The sequence below is a fragment of the Pecten maximus genome, chromosome 16 (genome assembly GCF_902652985.1).
Source record: "Pecten maximus chromosome 16, xPecMax1.1, whole genome shotgun sequence".
Lineage (NCBI taxonomy): Eukaryota > Metazoa > Mollusca > Bivalvia > Pectinida > Pectinidae > Pecten > Pecten maximus.
The window spans coordinates 28726598-28747226 of NC_047030.1; the positions used below are offsets into that span (position 1 = coordinate 28726598).

Consider the following 20629-nt stretch of genomic DNA (forward strand, 5'->3'; position numbering starts at 1 on the left):
GGTTATGTGTTCGTTTGGTCTGAAATACTCACCTGAGTTCTGTAGGTAGGTGATGTGTCTGTAAGTCTGAAATACTCACCTGAGTTCTGTAGGTAGGTGATGTGTCGGTTAAGTCTGAAATACTCACCTGAGTTCTGTAGGTAGGTGATGTGTCGGTTAAGTCTGAAATACTCACCTGAGTTCTGTAGGTAGGTGATGTGTCGGTTAAGTCTGAAATACTCACCTGAATTCTGTAGGTAGATGATGTGTCTGTTAGTCTGAAATACTCACCTGAATTCTGTAGGAAGGTGATGTGTCTGTTAGTCTGAAATACTCACCTGAGTCCTGTAGGTAGGTGATGTGTCTGTTAGTCTGAAATACTCACCTGAGTTCTGTAGGTAGGTGATTTGTTCGTTTGGTCTGAAATACTCACCTGAGTTCTGTAGTCAGGTTATGTGTTCGTAAGTCTGAAATACTCACCTGAGTTCTGTAGGTAGGTGATGTGTCTGTTAGTCTGAAATACTCACCTGAGTTCTGTAGGTAGGTGATGTGTCGGTTAAGTCTGAAATACTCACCTGAATTCTGTAGGTAGGTGATGTGTCGGTTAAGTCTGAAATACTCACCTGAATTCTGTAGGTAGGTGATGTGTCGGTTAAGTCTGAAATACTCACCTGAATTCTGTAGGTAGGTGATGTGTGCCTGCTTTGATGCCAATACAATGGCCAGAATGATGATTGTGATCAACAAAATGATGGTGAGAATAAGAAGAACTCTTTCCATGATGGACTTCTTTTGCCATAACGACAGTCCTCCCTTGAAGACCACGCCTGCATTGAAGTCGATGGCTGGAGGGTTGCTACTGTTTGAAATGTCATCTTCTTCAAAATTGGTCCTTTTGTACCCTTGGGTGCTCATCTGTTCATTTATAAATTGAAAGCATCACAATTAGCTCCAACCATCAAAGACTTTGATATCGGTAGTGTTATATAATTATCATGTGTTGATCACTCTTATCAAATGTCAGATTGGTTCCAAGTTATAAGTATATAACTATGAAATGATATAAATGCTATGAAAAAATGTACAGGTAAGTCGATAAATGTAAACCGGAAACTGACTTACGTCACGATAATGAAAGCAAGTTGTGAGTGTTTGTAACATTGGAAACTGCAAGACAATTATAGTTACAGAGTGATTGTCTGGTTTGATAGGCACTCTTGGTCATGGGCCTAAGGACTCCAGTGGGACACCTGACCAGGACATAGATGATGTACAGCTGAGCGACGGACACTATGGTAGGGATGGGGTGGATTTTACAAGCATCACATGAGGGATGACCTTGACCTTTGTCAGGCTGATCAGGAGTTCATCAGTACTCATCACAGTTAGGAACAGGGAACTTCACACAACCGCCTGTTTGCAGCATATGTTGTCGTCGTACCTCCTGTGCAACACTATTTATGTCAGTGCTTTAAGGTGACTGTGTTAACCCAGTAAAGTCAGGGACTTGGAAATCTAGGCTGTGATGTTGATCTGCTATCTTGGAACTTTTAAGTTTTGAGTCATTTTAAGTGCTCGCTGTATGATAAATGTAACTTTGTGGCCTAAGTTCTTCACCAGGACATATGCATATGGCATTGAACTTTATATGCTTACCTTATCATCTTCAGGAAGCTGAAGAGAGAACTTTATTTGTACACAATTATGGTTTTAGATAGTTATTGCACATGTATACAGCAAATACAATTTATTAATGAAACGCAACTCTTTTTTTGAGCTGGAACTTTAAATTATGGTACTCTATAGTCACAGTAAGCTGTATGCATGGTGTGAACAGAAACGTTTATATAATTGAACTTGAATTTTTGAAGACCGGTGAAATGGATACAGACCTTAATGTATGCTGTAACTACAGTATTTATGTAAACAGCCTGTATTATTTTTGGATTTGATTGTCTTACTACCGGCAACCTATTGTTATAACTGTTGGATTTTTCCCCAGTTCATCAAGGCAGTAATTGTGAAAATATGTAAACTTTATTTGTTGATGAATTAAATGATGTTCATTTTATTCTTATTTGTTGAGTATTCTGTTTCCTGGTATTTCTGTACGCTGCAGACCGTGAGGGCATCGCGACACCCTGAATGTAATAAGTCCATCCCATTGTAGCTACATTATTGTTGTCTCCTTGGATAAGATTATGGAATTTGATAATCAAGACAATTCAGCAAATATACAGTCCCCCAGTGAATGTGGGATTCGATCCAGCCTCCACATGCATATGCTTACTGGTAGAAGACCTCATATGGGGTGTGATTTACCCTGAAATTGGATCTGGTGACACCTAGCTATTCATTATCTGATTGTATTTGGTGGTATGATTTTTAGTAATATATTACTAATTTTAAAATCAGGATTCCGATGTAAAAATGAAACAAGAGGCCCATGGGCCTTAACGGTCACCTGAGTTTTGAAGTATTTAATTGACCATTTTTGGCCACGCCCATCAGCCCAGTAGGTCAGTCAGGGCCAATATGTGCATACCATAAAACTGTCATCCCATGTTGACAATGTTAACAAAGTTAGAATGAATTCCAATAGAAATCCAACAAATATGATAGTCAAAATTGTGATTTTCCAATACATTCCATTGCAATGCATTATGGATAACACGCTGATGACATAAATCTATGTTCTGTCCTTATATAGTGATCGATTCCACCTGTATAGGTCATCCTGACACTTTATGTCAGACGACCGTATAAAGCTGAAAAGGGCCATTACTCTGTAAGTTACAGTTCATTTAACCCAATTGTCAAACTCATTCAAGATCTTATTGAATATGATATTGCTTGCTGCTAAAAGTGTTTGTGATACTGTGATATTCCTTATGCTTATTGTGATATGAATAGGTAATATGTTATAATTATGAAATGTGATAGCAGTAAACTGAATACCAGGGATGTGTGGACATGCTTCCTAAATAAATAATATAATAATAATTATAACATATGAAATAGAATAACTTTCTGAAGAATTGCAATCTTAATCTTGAAAAGTCAACATTCAAAATGGTCACCTATCAGTCATTTTGTTTTTTCAGGAAATAAGGGCAACCTATCTGATAGATGAATTTGAGAAATTTCCATTTAGCATATGATGTTAATTCCTGAGAAATTTCCATTCAGTAATTACTTTCTTAACTTCCTGAGAATTATAACAATCTTATAAATAATTATTAACTGTGACAGTCATAATTCAAAATGGCCACCTGACACGGTGTTGGCTACTTTCATTTTCTGATTGTAAAGGTCTCAGTTTACACACAACAAGAGGCCCAGATGGCCTGTATTGTTCACCTGGATATGGCAGTTATAATATGAGGAAATTATATACTCTACATTTCTACAGAAGAATTTTGAAGAATTTGCTATAGTTCCCTTATTTGATCCCGCTTCTCATTCTCCTGGGTGCCCAGACCCAATTCGGTACATATTATCCCTGCCAATGGCCTGTCTCTCAGGCCCCTTGGGGCCTAGTCCCAATTAGTACTACACTTAACTGGTTTTCCTTCACCCAAGAAAACTCAACACTAAATTTGGTTGAAATCTCCTCTGTGGTACATGACTAGTAGTGTAAAGATGACGGACGACAGCCGCAGGAAGACTAACTAGACACCAAGATTGTTTGATCAATATAATTCATATAAAAATAATCAGGTTGTCAGACTGCATGTTTCCAAATCTCACTGATACTCAATGTCTCTCACCTGCGCATTATATTCAGCTGGATCCATTGTGAAGTTTGACAGCAATTTGTATACCTCAGTCACGTACACCAGTTATTCCTAAGGGACATGCAACTCTGTACCATACACTGGTTTATGTGTTTATCAAGAGAACCAAACAATGACAGCCATCAACAGTCCTTGTACCATCCACCAAGCTATCCTTGTAAATTAGTGTAAATATACCCACACTGTTATGTACCCATCTCAAGAATATTTATTGGAGATATACATATATACACAAGACAACCAATTTTACAGGGGAACAAGCTACTAGACCATGACACAACTAGTATACACAGGACTAGTGACCAGTATACATATATGTAAACCCTGATATATGAGTTGAATAGTCAAAAACAAAAAAGCTTGGTGTGTTATTTCTTTATATCCTTAACTCTTGAGCTCTAAAAATAAGAATGACACTTATTCATACTTCAACCATTGAAACATGAGGATGCTCTCCAAAACAACTTACTAACTTAAAGTAATTAGAGACTTTTCCTGTCTGTGAATTTTGTGCTTGTATGGTAAAATAATTTATATACCTGTAGAAATATGCTAAGGTGGATCATGACACTTGTACTCCTCATAGTACTCAAGCATAAACTTTGATATATTGCTGTATCACAAAAATATTCAATATAATCAAATATAATAAAAACAAATGCTAAAATAGAATATAATTATTATATTTATGCCAATTAATTGATATCAATAAATGACTGGTGTTGATCAGTATTTGGCAAACAAATTATATATGAAAATTTGAGAAATCGATCGCAAAGTTTATAAACTAGCCGACAAAGTTTGGTCTGAGTAGCAATGCTTGTGCACAGGTAAACGGGCTATCTGTGTCAGAAATACCTGGAATAAGTCTACACAGGTTAGCCACACACATACCTTAATGTCTGCTTCACCTACATGCCTTCTTGGTGTGCAATGAACAAGAGGCCCAAGGGGCCTTTATCGCTCACCTTGTTGGATTTGAGCCAATGTCAAAATATATTCATGTTCAATTAGTCAATAGCTTTTTTGTTATGTCAAACAATACTTTATGGTTATGGAGAAGAGATCTTAACTGCTTCAAAGATAAAACTCAGAAACGAAGTCCAGCCTCCCTTGGGGCGTGGAAAGACCCAGGGATTTTTTATTATTGTGTATAAAGAAACTAAGTCCCTAATTGGGGTGGGGAAGACCCCTGGGCGTATTTTTACATCAGGATTGTGTTTATCACTTTGTTCCCAGCAATATTTAAGCATTGAACTGTTACCAAATGGTAGTATACAGTTGATATGAATACAATTTGGGTGACAGATAAATAGAATGTCATGAAATATTTATCTGTCACCCAAATTGTATTCATATCAACTGTATACTACCATTTGGTAACAGTTCAATGCTTATATTTACATTCATAATTTTATTTTATTTACTGTAGCTTAAGACGCGTTTAAATTTGCCGCTTCCCCTATCACTGACGTCATCAAGTTCAAATACCGGAACAGCCGAAATTTCCAGAAGGAATAATATAGTCCCTCATGTCGTTATTAATAGCAATCACATTAAATGGTTTTTGCATAAATTTGGCTTTATATTATATTTCATGTACGTTTGTAGATATCGTCAAATTATTCACAATTGCGTAATTTCTGATTGTTTAAAAATAAAGCCGTTTTTCGGTGCAATGATATACGGTTAACATTTAGAAGTGATGCGGCGTGGCGTTGATCGGGTATTGCACAGGACAGACTCGATTTCTCGGAAACATTTATGTTTTTATCGACTGGATTTAACTTATTTTCATAGGGATACCAGCTCTTCAATTCTAAATGAAAGTCGTCTTGACAGTAGGTGAAAACGATTCCAATGATATTTCTTTCGAAACTGATTCCAGTCTAATTAACCCGTTACGTCACAGGGGCTCGATTTTGGAGTAAGGTAGGCCTTTGACATCAGTGAATAACCACAAAACTATAAATCAGTATGCATACACAACCGGAAACCATGTCGATACTGCCGATTTTTCGCAAGATTTTTTTTTTTATAAATGCTGGACTGTTAATGTTGACATGTCTAGCATTTCGGAAAATTCGGCAACGAGCCCCTGTGTGTGTGATGACATTGACAATTTAATTACTTCATACAGATCACGAATAGCGCTAATAATAATTTTGTGTTGACTTCATTGTTTTATTATTAAATTTTACTCTCATAACTTACGTTGCTTTTTTGTGGTGGTTTATGTAGATAAATGCTAGCATTCGAAAGCTCTCTAGGCCGAATGTAACTTGGGGCTATTGTTTTAACCTACAACACCTGTGGCTGAAGCTGTATTCCTACACTGACCGAATCACTGTAAACTGTAGTATACAGTCTCATGAATACAATTTGGTTTACTAACGACATATAGGCAAATGCAACACAGAATGTAAATATAATGCAAATATGGTTATTGGGTCAGCTAATTATAGAAAAAAAGGATCTCAATGTTTTAAAGATACCACAAAAGAATTAATCATCAATCTTCATGGGTGGGGAAAACCCTAGGGCCTATATTAACATCATCAATCTTCATGGGTGGGGAAAACCCTAGGGCCTATATTAACATCATAAATCTTCATGGGTGGAGAAAACCCTAGGGCCTATATTAACATCATCAATCTTCATGGGTGGGGAAAACCCTAGGGCCTATATTAACATCATAATTCTTCATGGGTGGAGAAAACCCTAGGGCCTATATTAACATCATAAATCTTCATGGGTGGGGAAAACCCTAGGGCCTATATTAACATCATAATTCTTCATGGGTGGGGAAAACCCTAGGGCCTATATTAACATCATCAATCTTCATGGGTGGGGAAAACCCTAGGGCCTATATTAACATCATCAATCTTCATGGGTGGGGAAAACCCTAGGGCCTATATTAACATCATAAATCTTCATGGGTGGAGAAAACCCTAGGGCCTATATTAACATCATAAATCTTCATGGGTGGGGAAAACCCTAGGGCCTATATTAACATCAGAATTTTTTATCTGCTGATGCCCAACATTGCTTTATGGTGTGAGAATCTCAATGTTTCAAAAATACAAAAAGACGTTTATATAGCAATATAGCTAAATTGCTCCCTTTCAGCCCCACCTCTCAGCCCCCTAGGGGTCAGCTGGACTATTTGTAGCTATTTCAATCCCCACCCCCTAGGGAAATATATGATTAAATATGAGTGATATGCATCACTGACATCCAGGGAATTAAGTGTTTAAAGCAATATAGGCAAATTTATCCCTTTTGGTCCTGCCTCTCAGGCCCCTGAGGTAAGCCCCATCATTTGTATGAATTAGAATCCCAGCCACCTAGGGATGTTAGCACTGAGAAAAAATGTCATACATTGCTTTATAGTTACAGGGAAGTCATTTACCAATATTGCCAAATTGACCTCTTTTTGACCCTCCCCTCAGGCCTCATCATTTGTATAATTATGAATCCATATACCCCATAGAGGTGATAACCAATCAAATACGACTGATATCCATTGCTTAGTTTCAGAGAAGAAGTTGTTTATAAAAAATTAAGCCAAATTCACCCCTTTTGACCCCACCCCTCAGGCCCCTGGGAGTCCGCCCCACCATTTGTACAATTTTGAATCCCAACCCCATAACAATGCTACATGTACCAGACAGATATGAGTGACATCTATTCCTTATTTTAAGAGAAGTCATGTATATTTACAACTTAATTAGCCAAATTGACTCCTTCTCAGTTTTTGATAAGAAGTCATATAAAGATTTTAACCTGTTTAATTTGACCCTGTGACCTTTAATATAGGTCAAGGTCATTTATTTGATCAAACTTAGTAGCCCTTTATCCATACATCCTACAAACCCAATATCAAGTCGCTTAAAGAAGTTAGCCTATTTGACCCTTCTCTCCTTGAATGTAGATCAAGGTCATTCATTTGAACAAACTTGGTATCCCTTTACTCCAGCATCCTACATACCCAATATCAGGGCCTGATCGAGGTCTTTTAGTTATTGAGAAAAAGTCGATAAAGATCTTAGCCTATTTGACCCGTGACCTTGAATGTAGGTCAAGGTCAATTATTTGATTAAACTTAGTAGTCCTTCACACCAGCATGCTACAGGCCCATTAATTATTAGGTCTCTGGGCCTCTTGGTTATTGAGAAAAAATTGTTTAAATCGAAAAGTTAATGCCCGATGACAGATGAACGACAGACATCGCACCATGACGTAAGTTCAAAAAAGGTGAAAAAGCTCAAATTAGACAGCTTACATGGTTTTATATGAATATAAATACCCTTTTCTTATCATGAAAATTATCAATATAACACTATTTTAGCTATTTGAACAAAAACAAGCATGGCACGTTATAGATAAATACTAAAATGCTATATCATTTTTACTGTTTCACAAAAACAAGTTTTGGATAAGCACTCTGAATTCTGTAGATTCTGATTATATACCAGTTATAAACTAGGTCATTTTATCTAATTATATACCAGTTATAAACTAGTTCATTTTATCTAATTATATACCAGTTATAAACTAGGTCATTTTATCTAATTCAAATATGGGGTTCATAAATTAGTATTTGTATTATAAATATGTAAAGGTGCTTACAGGGGGGAATAACTCTAACAAGCTGTACTCAAAAGTAGGTTTGATGTTAAAATGGAGAGTGTGGATGATGAAAGTTTCCATACTTGAGCTATAAAAGTAAGGGCTTTTTCTATCAGCATCAACTCAACAGTTATGGACAAGGAAACACTGGGCAACAACTCAGTAATTAGGGGGTTGTGGGCCCTGACATTGGTACACCGTACATTGCTTTGAACTATTACAAACTTCATCTAAATTTAACTATCAACAGTCTGTATTTGGAGTGAAGTTCTGGGCCCTGAAATTGGTACACTGTACATTGTCTTCATAATACAACCAATGCAATACACAAAGTTTTATTATCCTGATTTAAACTAGAACTGTAGCCAGGATGGCTGACTAATACCCCCGCAATCTGCACAAGTCAATGGTGAATTGGAACTCTTAATTAGAGGCTAACTAAGATAACCCAGTAATATAGTGACCAGTTGCCATAGCAACCATAATTTTGAGCAAAAGAAAGTGAGATGCACATCGGACGGACGGACGGACAGACAACCTGATTCCAGTATACCCCCCCTAACTTCGTTGCGGGGGATAATGAGAGACACAAAATTTCAACAAAGAGCAATAATTGTAAATAATGGCTTAGTTGTGGGCATTGAAACCACACTGCCCGTTGCCTTAGTGTAACTGACGTACACGCCAAGTTTCATGAACTGTGTAAAGTTATGCTCTTGATATGAAAAAGATGGACAGAAAGAATTAAGGATGTAAAAACAGACAAACAAAGCTCATCCAAATGTTTTCAGGAAGCATAACAAGCATTCAATTATGGCAAATACCTGTCCCTTTAATTAGTATCTATGTCCCTATGGTCATGCAACAATAAAGCTGCAATTGACAATAATTTATCTATTGTGTACCAATAAACCTTGGATCTGTAACTGATAACACCATCATGTGATCTAGTATGTACCATTAAACCCTGAATCTGTAACTGATAACACCATCATGTGATCTAGTATGTACAATTAAACCCTGAATCTGTAACTGATAACACCATCATGTGATCTAGTATGTACCATTAAACCTTGGATCTGTAACTGATAACACCATCATGTGATCTAGTATGTACCATTAAACCCTGAATCTGTAACTGATAACACCATCATGTGATCTAGTATGTACCATTAAACCCTGAATCTATAACTGATACATAACACCATCATGTGATCTAGTATGTACCATTAAACCTTGGATCTGTAACTGATAACACCATCATGTGATCTAGTATGTACCATTAAACCCTGAATCTGTAACTGATAACACCATCATGTGATCTAGTATGTACCATTAAACCCTGAATCTATAACTGATAACACAATCATGTGATCTAGTATGTACCATTAAACCCTGAATCTGTACCTGATAACACCATCATGTGATCTAGTATGTACCATTAAACCTTGGATCTGTAACTGATAACACCATCATGTGATCTAGTATGTACCATTAAACCCTGAATCTGTAACTGATAACACCATCATGTGATCTAGTATGTACCATTAAACCCTGAATCTATAACTGATAACACCATCATGTGATCTAGTATGTACCATTGAACCTTGGATCTGTAACTGATAACACCATCATGTGATCTAGTATGTACCATTAAACCTTGGATCTTTAACTGATAACACCATCATGTGATCTAGTATGTACCATTAAACCTTGGATCTGTAACTGATAACACCATCATGTGATCTAGTATGTACCATTAAACCCTGAATCTGTAACTGATAACACCATCATGTGATCTAGTATGTACCATTTAACCCTGAATCTGTAACTGATAACACCATCATGTGATCTTGTATGTACCATTAAACCTTGGATCTGTAACTGATAACACCATCATGAGATCTAGTATGTACCATTAAACCCTGAATCTGTAACTGATACATAACACCATCGTGTGATCTAGTATGTACCATTAAACCTTGGATCTGTAACTGATAACACCATCATGTGATCTAGTATGTACCATTAAACCCTGAATCTGTAACTGATAACACCATCATGTGATCTAGTATGTACCATTAAACCCTGAATCTATAACTGATAACACCATCATGTGATCTAGTATGTACCATTAAACCCTGAATCTGTAACTGATAACACCATCATGTGATCTAGTATGTACCATTTAACCCTGAATCTGTAACTGATAACACCATCATGTGATCTTGTATGTACCATTAAACCTTGGATCTGTAACTGATAACACCATCATGAGATCTAGTATGTACCATTAAACCCTGAATCTGTAACTGATACATAACACCATCGTGTGATATAGTATGTACCATTAAACCTTGGATCTGTAACTGATAACACCATCATGTGATCTAGTATGTACCATTAAACCCTGAATCTGTAACTGATAACACCATCATGTGATCTAGTATGTACCATTAAACCTTGGATCTGTAACTGATAACACCATCATGTGATCTAGTATGTACCATTAAACCTTGGATCTGTAACTGATAACACCATCATGTGATCTAGTATGTACCATTAAACCCTGAATCTGTAACTGATACATAACACCATCATGTGATCTAGTATGTACCATTAAACCTTGGATCTGTAACTGATAACACCATCATGTGATCTAGTATGTACCATTAAACCCTGAATCTGTAACTGATAACACCATCATGTGATCTAGTATGTACAATTAAACCCTGAATCTGTAACTGATAACACCATCATGTGATCTAGTATGTACCATTAAACCTTGGATCTGTAACTGATAACACCATCATGTGATCTAGTATGTACCATTAAACCCTGAATCTGTAACTGATAACACCATCATGTGATCTAGTATGTACCATTAAACCCTGAATCTATAACTGATACATAACACCATCATGTGATCTAGTATGTACCATTAAACCTTGGATCTGTAACTGATAACACCATCATGTGATCTAGTATGTACCATTAAACCCTGAATCTGTAACTGATAACACCATCATGTGATCTAGTATGTACCATTAAACCCTGAATCTATAACTGATAACACAATCATGTGATCTAGTATGTACCATTAAACCCTGAATCTGTACCTGATAACACCATCATGTGATCTAGTATGTACCATTAAACCTTGGATCTGTAACTGATAACACCATCATGTGATCTAGTATGTACCATTAAACCCTGAATCTGTAACTGATAACACCATCATGTGATCTAGTATGTACCATTAAACCCTGAATCTATAACTGATAACACCATCATGTGATCTAGTATGTACCATTGAACCTTGGATCTGTAACTGATAACACCATCATGTGATCTAGTATGTACCATTAAACCTTGGATCTTTAACTGATAACACCATCATGTGATCTAGTATGTACCATTAAACCTTGGATCTGTAACTGATAACACCATCATGTGATCTAGTATGTACCATTAAACCCTGAATCTGTAACTGATAACACCATCATGTGATCTAGTATGTACCATTTAACCCTGAATCTGTAACTGATAACACCATCATGTGATCTTGTATGTACCATTAAACCTTGGATCTGTAACTGATAACACCATCATGAGATCTAGTATGTACCATTAAACCCTGAATCTGTAACTGATACATAACACCATCGTGTGATCTAGTATGTACCATTAAACCTTGGATCTGTAACTGATAACACCATCATGTGATCTAGTATGTACCATTAAACCCTGAATCTGTAACTGATAACACCATCATGTGATCTAGTATGTACCATTAAACCCTGAATCTATAACTGATAACACCATCATGTGATCTAGTATGTACCATTAAACCCTGAATCTGTAACTGATAACACCATCATGTGATCTAGTATGTACCATTTAACCCTGAATCTGTAACTGATAACACCATCATGTGATCTTGTATGTACCATTAAACCTTGGATCTGTAACTGATAACACCATCATGAGATCTAGTATGTACCATTAAACCCTGAATCTGTAACTGATACATAACACCATCGTGTGATCTAGTATGTACCATTAAACCTTGGATCTGTAACTGATAACACCATCATGTGATCTAGTATGTACCATTAAACCCTGAATCTGTAACTGATAACACCATCATGTGATCTAGTATGTACCATTAAACCTTGGATCTGTAACTGATAACACCATCATGTGATCTAGTATGTACCATTAAACCTTGGATCTGTAACTGATAACACCATCATGTGATCTAGTATGTACCATTAAACCCTGAATCTGTAACTGATACATAACACCATCATGTGATCTAGTATGTACCATTAAACCTTGGATCTGTAACTGATAACACCATCATGTGATCTAGTATGTACCATTAAACCCTGAATCTGAACTGATAACACCATCATGTGATCTAGTATGTACCATTAAACCCTGAATCTGTAACTTATAACACCATCATGTGATCTAGTATGTACCATTAAACCTTGGATCTGTAACTGATAACACCATCATGTGATCTAGCATGTACCATTAAACCCTGAATCTGTAACTGATAACACCATCATGTGATCTAGTATGTACCATTAAACCCTGAATCTGTAACTGATAACACCATCATGTGATCTAGTATGTACCATTAAACCTTGGATCTTTAACTGATAATACCATCATGTGATCAAGTATGTACCATTAAACCCTGAATCTGTAACTGATAACACCATCATGTGATCTAGTATGTACCATTAAACCCTGAATCTGAACTGATAACACCATCATGTGATCAAGTATGTACCATTAAACCCTGAATCTGAACCTGATAACACCATCATGTGATCTAGTATGTACCATTAAACCCTGAATCTATAACTGATAACACCATCATGTGATCTAGTATGTACCATTAAACCCTGAATCTGAACTGATAACACCATCATGTGATCTAGTATGTACCATTAAACCCTGAATCTGTAACTGATAACACCATCATGTGATCTAGTATGTACCATTAAACCTTGGATCTGTAACTGATAACACCATCATGTGATCTAGTATGTACCATTAAACCCTGAATCTGTAACTGATAACACCATCATGTGATCTAGTATGTACCATTAAACCTTGGATCTGTAACTGATAACACCACCATGTGATCTAGTATGTACCATTTAACCCTGAATCTGTAACTGATAACACCATCATGTGATCTTGTATGTACCATTAAACCTTGGATCTGTAACTGATAACACCATCATGAGATCTAGTATGTACCATTAAACCCTGAATCTGTAACTGATACATAACACCATCGTGTGATCTAGTATGTACCATCAAACCTTGGATCTGTAACTGATAACACCACCATGTGATCTAGTATGTACCATTAAACCCTGAATCTGAACTGATAACACCATCATGTGATCTAGTATGTACCATTAAACCTTGGATCTGTAACTGATAACACCATCATGTGATCTAGTATGTACCATTAAACCTTGGATCTGTAACTGATAACACCATCATGTGATCTAGTATGTACCATTAAACCCTGAATCTGTAACTGATAACACCATCATGTGATCTAGTATGTACCATTAAACCCTGAATCTGAACTGATAACACCATCATGTGATCTAGTATGTACCATTAAACCCTGAATCTGAACTGATAACACCATCATGTGATCTAGTATGTACCATTAAACCCTGAATCTGTAACTGATAACACCATCATGTGATCTAGTATGTACCATTAAACCCTGAATCTATAACTGATAACACCATCATGTGATCTAGTATGTACCATTAAACCCTGAATCTGTAACTGATAACACCATCATGTGATCTAGTATGTACCATTAAACCCTGAATCTGAACTGATAACACCATCATGTGATCTAGTATGTACCATTAAACCCTGAATCTGAACTGATAACACCATCATGTGATCTAGTATGTACCATTAAACCTTGGATCTGTAAATGATAACACCATCATGTGATCTAGTATGGTTAGAGCGTCAGTCACATAACCTCACGTGAAGATCTGAGGTGAGCTTGACCTTACATCTGTTGGTTAGAGCATCAGTCACATAACATCAAGTGAAGATCTGAGGTGAGCTTCCAAATTCCAACTAATTTTGCTTCAAAATTTCTTCACAAAATATTCATCAGTGAAAAGATACAAAATTTACCATGACATCTAATTAACCAGATGACCATGATGTTTCCTCAGTTGATCCTTGTTTAACCCTGACCAACATTGCTTCAAAGTGTCATAGCAAAATGTACATCAGAGAAAAGATACAAATTTGACCTTTGACCCGGAGACCTTAACCCGCACTTTTCAAAAGAGTGTAGTTGTAAAATAATGTAGTTGATACAGCCTTTCACTCAATCCTATCCTATATTGTGTGCATATATAGGAAATTGATTTCTGTGTAGAAAGATTATGTATATACCTGGATTTTGTCATTGCCTTCAGACCCCGAGGTTCTGTCCATGGCTGTGGTACTGAGTTGTCATGAGGTTTAAATTCAACAGTATCATGTAATCCTTTTTCAACCGTGGAATAAATTTGATCACAACATGAAAAGACATTCATGGCAGCCGGAATACTTCAAGAGACAGATAACTTCCTACCATGTACTGATCATGGCTAACAGAAAGCATTACACTGTGTGTAGCGAGAGCTTTGTCCACCGTAGGCTTATACTAAGCATGACTACATAATGTTTGGCAGCAAGCAAAGTATATTTATATGACTGAAGGTTTATATAATCAGATTGTCGAAATGTTGACATTTTTGCATGGCAATTATATGTCTTATAACATTACTCAGTTTACATCATTTACATCCACATATTTTAAATGAAAAATTTAAGAGTAATAAAGTTAAACATTAAAATTTACAAACAAATTCAGTATCACCTTATACCACTAGTGATCCACCCACACTAGAGTGTATCTTCATCGGTCCTATCAAACACTGATCTTTTCTCTAATTTTCCCTTCTTTACTAGATCTTTCTGAGAAACATTGACAACAATTGAATTTCAACTGTCAAAATCATAGCAGACCAATCAACCATTTTGATTCCCAGATCAAACTCAAAATTAGATGGGCACACCTAGGGACCAAGGAGAATCATACTTAATTATGATAATTAACAAAACTTCAACCATCAAAAATCCATGATGGCCACTTGTCAGCCATTTTATTTTCTCAATCGGTCTCAAAACTTAATAGGCACATCAAACTTGGTACCAAGGGAAACATACAGATCAAGTTCTAGAAACACCCTTCCACCACTTCTCAAGAAACAGTGATAAAAAACTGTCGAAATCCTAATCCTGTCAATCATTGTGATTTCCTGGTGTGACTGGCAAAATTGAATGGGCACAACTATGGACATCTTAAGATACAGAGATAAGAACCATCAACCATCAAATCAAAGATTAATTGCTACCTTTTTCCCCTTGATCAGTCTCAACATTATATATATGGTGAATTGACACCTTAACTTTGATAAAATATTTTCCATTCAAGTGGCTCTAATAACTGCCTCCACCAGTTCCAATCTATAACAGCCTCCACCAGTTCCAATATATAACAGCCACCATCAGCTACCATCAGTTGAAATCTATAACAGCACACAGTTCAATCTTACAGTCCACCAGTTCGATCTATAACAGTCAAATCAGTTCCAATCTTAACGCTCCCACCAGTTCCAATTATAACAGTCAACACAGTTCAACTATAACATTCACCATTCCAATCTATAACGCCTCCACCAGTTCCAATCTATAACAGTCCCACCAGTTCCAATCTATAACAGCACTCCACAGTTCAAATCTATAACAGCCACCACCAGTTTCCAATCTATAACAGCCTCCACCAGTTCCAATCTAAACAGTCACCACCAGTATCACAATCTATAACAGCCTCCACCAGTTCCAATCTATAACAGTCCACCAGTTCCAATCTATAACAGTCACCAGTTCCAATCTATAACAGTCACCACCAGTTCCAATCTATAACAGTCACCACCAGTTCCAATCTATAACAGCCTCCACCAGTTCCAATCTATAACAGCTACCATCAGTTCCAATCTATAACAGCTGCCACCAGTTCCAATCTATAACAGCCTCCACCAGTTCCAATCTATAACAGTCACCACCAGTTCCAATCTATAACAGCCTCCACCAGTTCCAATCTATAACAGCCACCAACAGTTCAAATCTATAACAGCCTCCACCAGTTCCAATCTATAACAGCCACCATCAGCTACCATCAGTTGAAATCTATAACAGTCACCACCAGTTCCAATCTATAACAGTCACCACCAGCTACCATCAGTTGAAATCTATAACAGTCACCACCAGTTCCAATCTATAACAGTCACCACTAGTTCCAATCTATAACAGTCACCAGTTCCAATCTATAACAGCTGCCACCAGTTCCAATCTATAACAGTCACCACCAGTTCCGATCTATAACAGCCTCCACCAGTTCCAATCTATAACAGTCACCACCAGTTCCGATCTATAACAGCCTCCACCAGTTCCAATCTATAACAGTCACCACCAGTTCCAATCTATAACAGTCACCACCATTCCTATCTATAACAGTCACCACCAGTTCAATCTATAACAGCCTCCACCTAGTTCAATCTATAACAGTCTACCACCAGTTCCAATCTATAACAGTCACCACCAGTTCCAATCTATAACAGTCACCACTAGTTCCAATCTATAACAGTCACCATCAGTTCCAATCTATAACAGCTGCCACCAGTTCCAATCTATAACAGCCTCCACCAGTTCCAATCTATAACAGTCACCACCAGTTCCGATCTATAACAGCCTCCACCAGTTCCAATCTATAACAGTCACCACCAGTTCCGATCTATAACAGCCTCCACCAGTTCCAATCTATAACAGTCACCACCAGTTCCAATCTATAACAGTCACCACCAGTTCCTATCTATAACAGTCACCACCAGTTCCAATCTATAACAGCCTCCACTAGTTCCAATCTATAACAGCCTCCACCAGTTCCAATCTATAACAGTCACCACCAGTTCCAATCTATAACAGTCACCACCAGTTCCTATCTATAACAGTCACCAGTTCCAATCTATAACAGCCTCCACCAGTTCCAATCTATAACAGCCTCCACCAGTTCCGATCTATAACAGCCTCCACCAGTTCCAATCTATAACAGTCACCACCAGTTCCTATCTATAACAGTCACCAGTTCCAATCTATAACAGCCTCCACCAGTTCCAATCTATAACAGCCTCCACCAGTTCCAATCTATAACAGTCACCACCAGTTCCAATCTATAACAGCCTCCACCAGTTCCAATCTATAACAGCCTCTACCAGTTCCAATCTATAACAGCCTCCACCAGTTCCAATCTATAACAGTCACCACCAGTTCCAATCTATAACAGCCTCCACCAGTTCAATCTATAACAGTCACCACCAGTTCAAATCTATAACAGCCTCCACCAGTTCCAATCTATAACAGCCACCATCAGCTACCATCAGTTGAAATCTATAACAGTCACCACCAGTTCCAATCTATAACAGCCTCCACCAGTTCCAATCTATAACAGTCACCACCAGTTCCAATCTATAACAGTCACCACTAGTTCCGATCTATAACAGCCACCAACAGCTACCATCAGTTGAAATCTATAACAGTCACCACCAGTTCCGATCTATAACAGCCTCCACCAGTTCCTATCTATAACAGCTACCATCAGTTCCAATCTATAACAGCTGCCACCAGTTCCAATCCAGTCACCAGTTCCAATATATAACAGTCACCACTAGTTCCAATCTATAACAGCCTCCACCAGTTCCAATCTATAACAGTCACCACCAGTTCCGATCTATAACAGTCACCACCAGTTCCAATCTATAACAGTCACCAGTTCCAATCTATAACAGCCTCCACCAGTTCCAATCTATAACAGCCTCCACCAGTTTTAATCTATAACAGTCACCACCAGTTCCAATCTATAAGTCACCACCAGTTCCAATCTATAACAGTCACCACCAGTTCCAATCTATAACAGTCACCACCAGTTCCAATCTATAACAGCCACCACCAGTTCCAATCTATAACAGTCACCAGTTCCAATCTATAACAGCCTCCACCAGTTCCAATCTATAACAGCCTCCACCAGTTTTAATCTATAACAGTCACCACCAGTTCCAATCTATAAGTCACCACCAGTTCCAATCTATAACAGTCACCACCAGTTCCAATCTATAACAGTCACCACCAGTTCCAATCTATAACAGCTGCCACCAGTTCCAATCTATAACAGCCTCCACCAGTTCCAATCTATAACAGCCTCTACCAGTTCCAATCTATAACAGCCTCCACCAGTTCCAATCTATAACAGCCTCCACCAGTTCCGATCTATAACAGTCACCACCAGTTCAAATCTATAACAGCCGCCATCAGTTCCGATCTATAACAGTCACCACTAGTTCCAATCTATAACAGCCTCCACTAGTTCCAATCTATAAGTCACCACCAGTTCCAATCTATAACAGCCTCCACCAGTTCCAATCTATAACAGCCTCCACCAGTTCCAATCTATAACAGTCACCACCAGTTCCAATCTATAACAGCCTCCACCAGTTCCAATCTATAACAGCCACCATCAGCTACCATCAGTTGAAATCTATAACAGTCACCACCAGTTCCAATCTATAACAGCCTCCACCAGTTCCAATCTATAACAGTCACCACCAGTTCCAATCTATAACAGTCACCACTAGTTCCGATCTATAACAGCCACCAACAGCTACCATCAGTTGAAATCTATAACAGTCACCACCAGTTCCGATCTATAACAGCCTCCACCAGTTCCTATCTATAACAGCTACCATCAGTTCCAATCTATAACAGCTGCCACCAGTTCCAATCCAGTCACCAGTTCCAATATATAACAGTCACCACTAGTTCCAATCTATAACAGCCTCCACCAGTTCCAATCTATAACAGTCACCACCAGTTCCGATCTATAACAGTCACCACCAGTTCCAATCTATAAGTCACCACCAGTTCCAATCTATAACAGTCACCACCAGTTCCAATCTATAACAGTCACCACCAGTTCCAATCTATAACAGTCACCACCAGTTCCAATCTATAAGTCACCACCAGTTCCAATCTATAACAGCCTCCACCAGTTCCAATCTATAACAGCCTCTACCAGTTCCAATCTATAACAGCCTCCACCAGTTCCAATCTATAACAGCCTCCACCAGTTCCGATCTATAACAGTCACCACCAGTTCAAATCTATAACAGCCGCCATCAGTTCCGATCTATAACAGTCACCACTAGTTCCAATCTATAACAGCCTCCACCAGTTCCAATCTATAAGTCACCACCAGTTCCAATCTATAACAGCCTCCACCAGTTCCAATCTATAACAGCCTCTACCAGTTCCAATCTATAACAGCCTCCACCAGTTCCAATCTATAACAGTCACCACCAGTTCCAATCTATAACAGTCACCACTAGTTCCGATCTATTACAGCCGCCACCAGTTCCAATCTATAACAGTCACCACCAGTTCCAATCTATAACAGCCGCCACCAGTTCCGATCTATAACAGTCACCACTAGTTCCAATCTATAACAGCCTCCACCAGTTCCAATCTATAACAGCCACCATCAGCTACCATCAGTTGAAATCTATAACAGTCACCACCAGTTCCGATCTATAACAGCCTCCACCAGTTCCAATCTAGAACAGTCACCACCAGTTCCAATCTAAAACAGCCTCCACCAGTTCCAATCTATAACAGTCACCACCAGTTCCAATCTATAACAGCCTCCACCAGTTCCAATCTATAATAGTCACCACTAGTTCCAATCTATAACAGTCACCACCAGTTCCAATCTATAACAGCCTCCACCAGTTCCAATCTATAACAGTCACCACCAGTTCCAATCTATAACAGTCACCAGTTCCAATCTATAACAGTCACCAGTTCCAATCTATAACAGTCACCACCAGTTCCAATCTATAACAGCCTCCACCAGTTCCAATCTATGACAGCTGCCACCAGTTCCAATCAAGTCACCAGTTCCAATCTAAAACAGCCACCCTAGTTTAAATCTATAACAGCCGCCAACAGTTCCAATCTACAACAGCTGCCACCAGTTCGAATCTATAACAGCC

At 38.0% G+C, this 20629-nt stretch overlaps 1 protein-coding gene across 1 annotated transcript in view; it reads right to left on the minus strand.

The window, feature by feature from the left end:
• LOC117345121 (endothelin-converting enzyme homolog) overlaps nt 1–20629 on the minus strand; it is a 143531-nt gene that overhangs the window by 84722 nt on the left and 38180 nt on the right. Inside the window, exon 2 of the mRNA XM_033908080.1 lies at nt 651–894. Within this exon, the coding sequence (XP_033763971.1) occupies nt 651–894 (244 nt within the window). The remainder of the gene's footprint in view (nt 1–650; nt 895–20629) is intronic.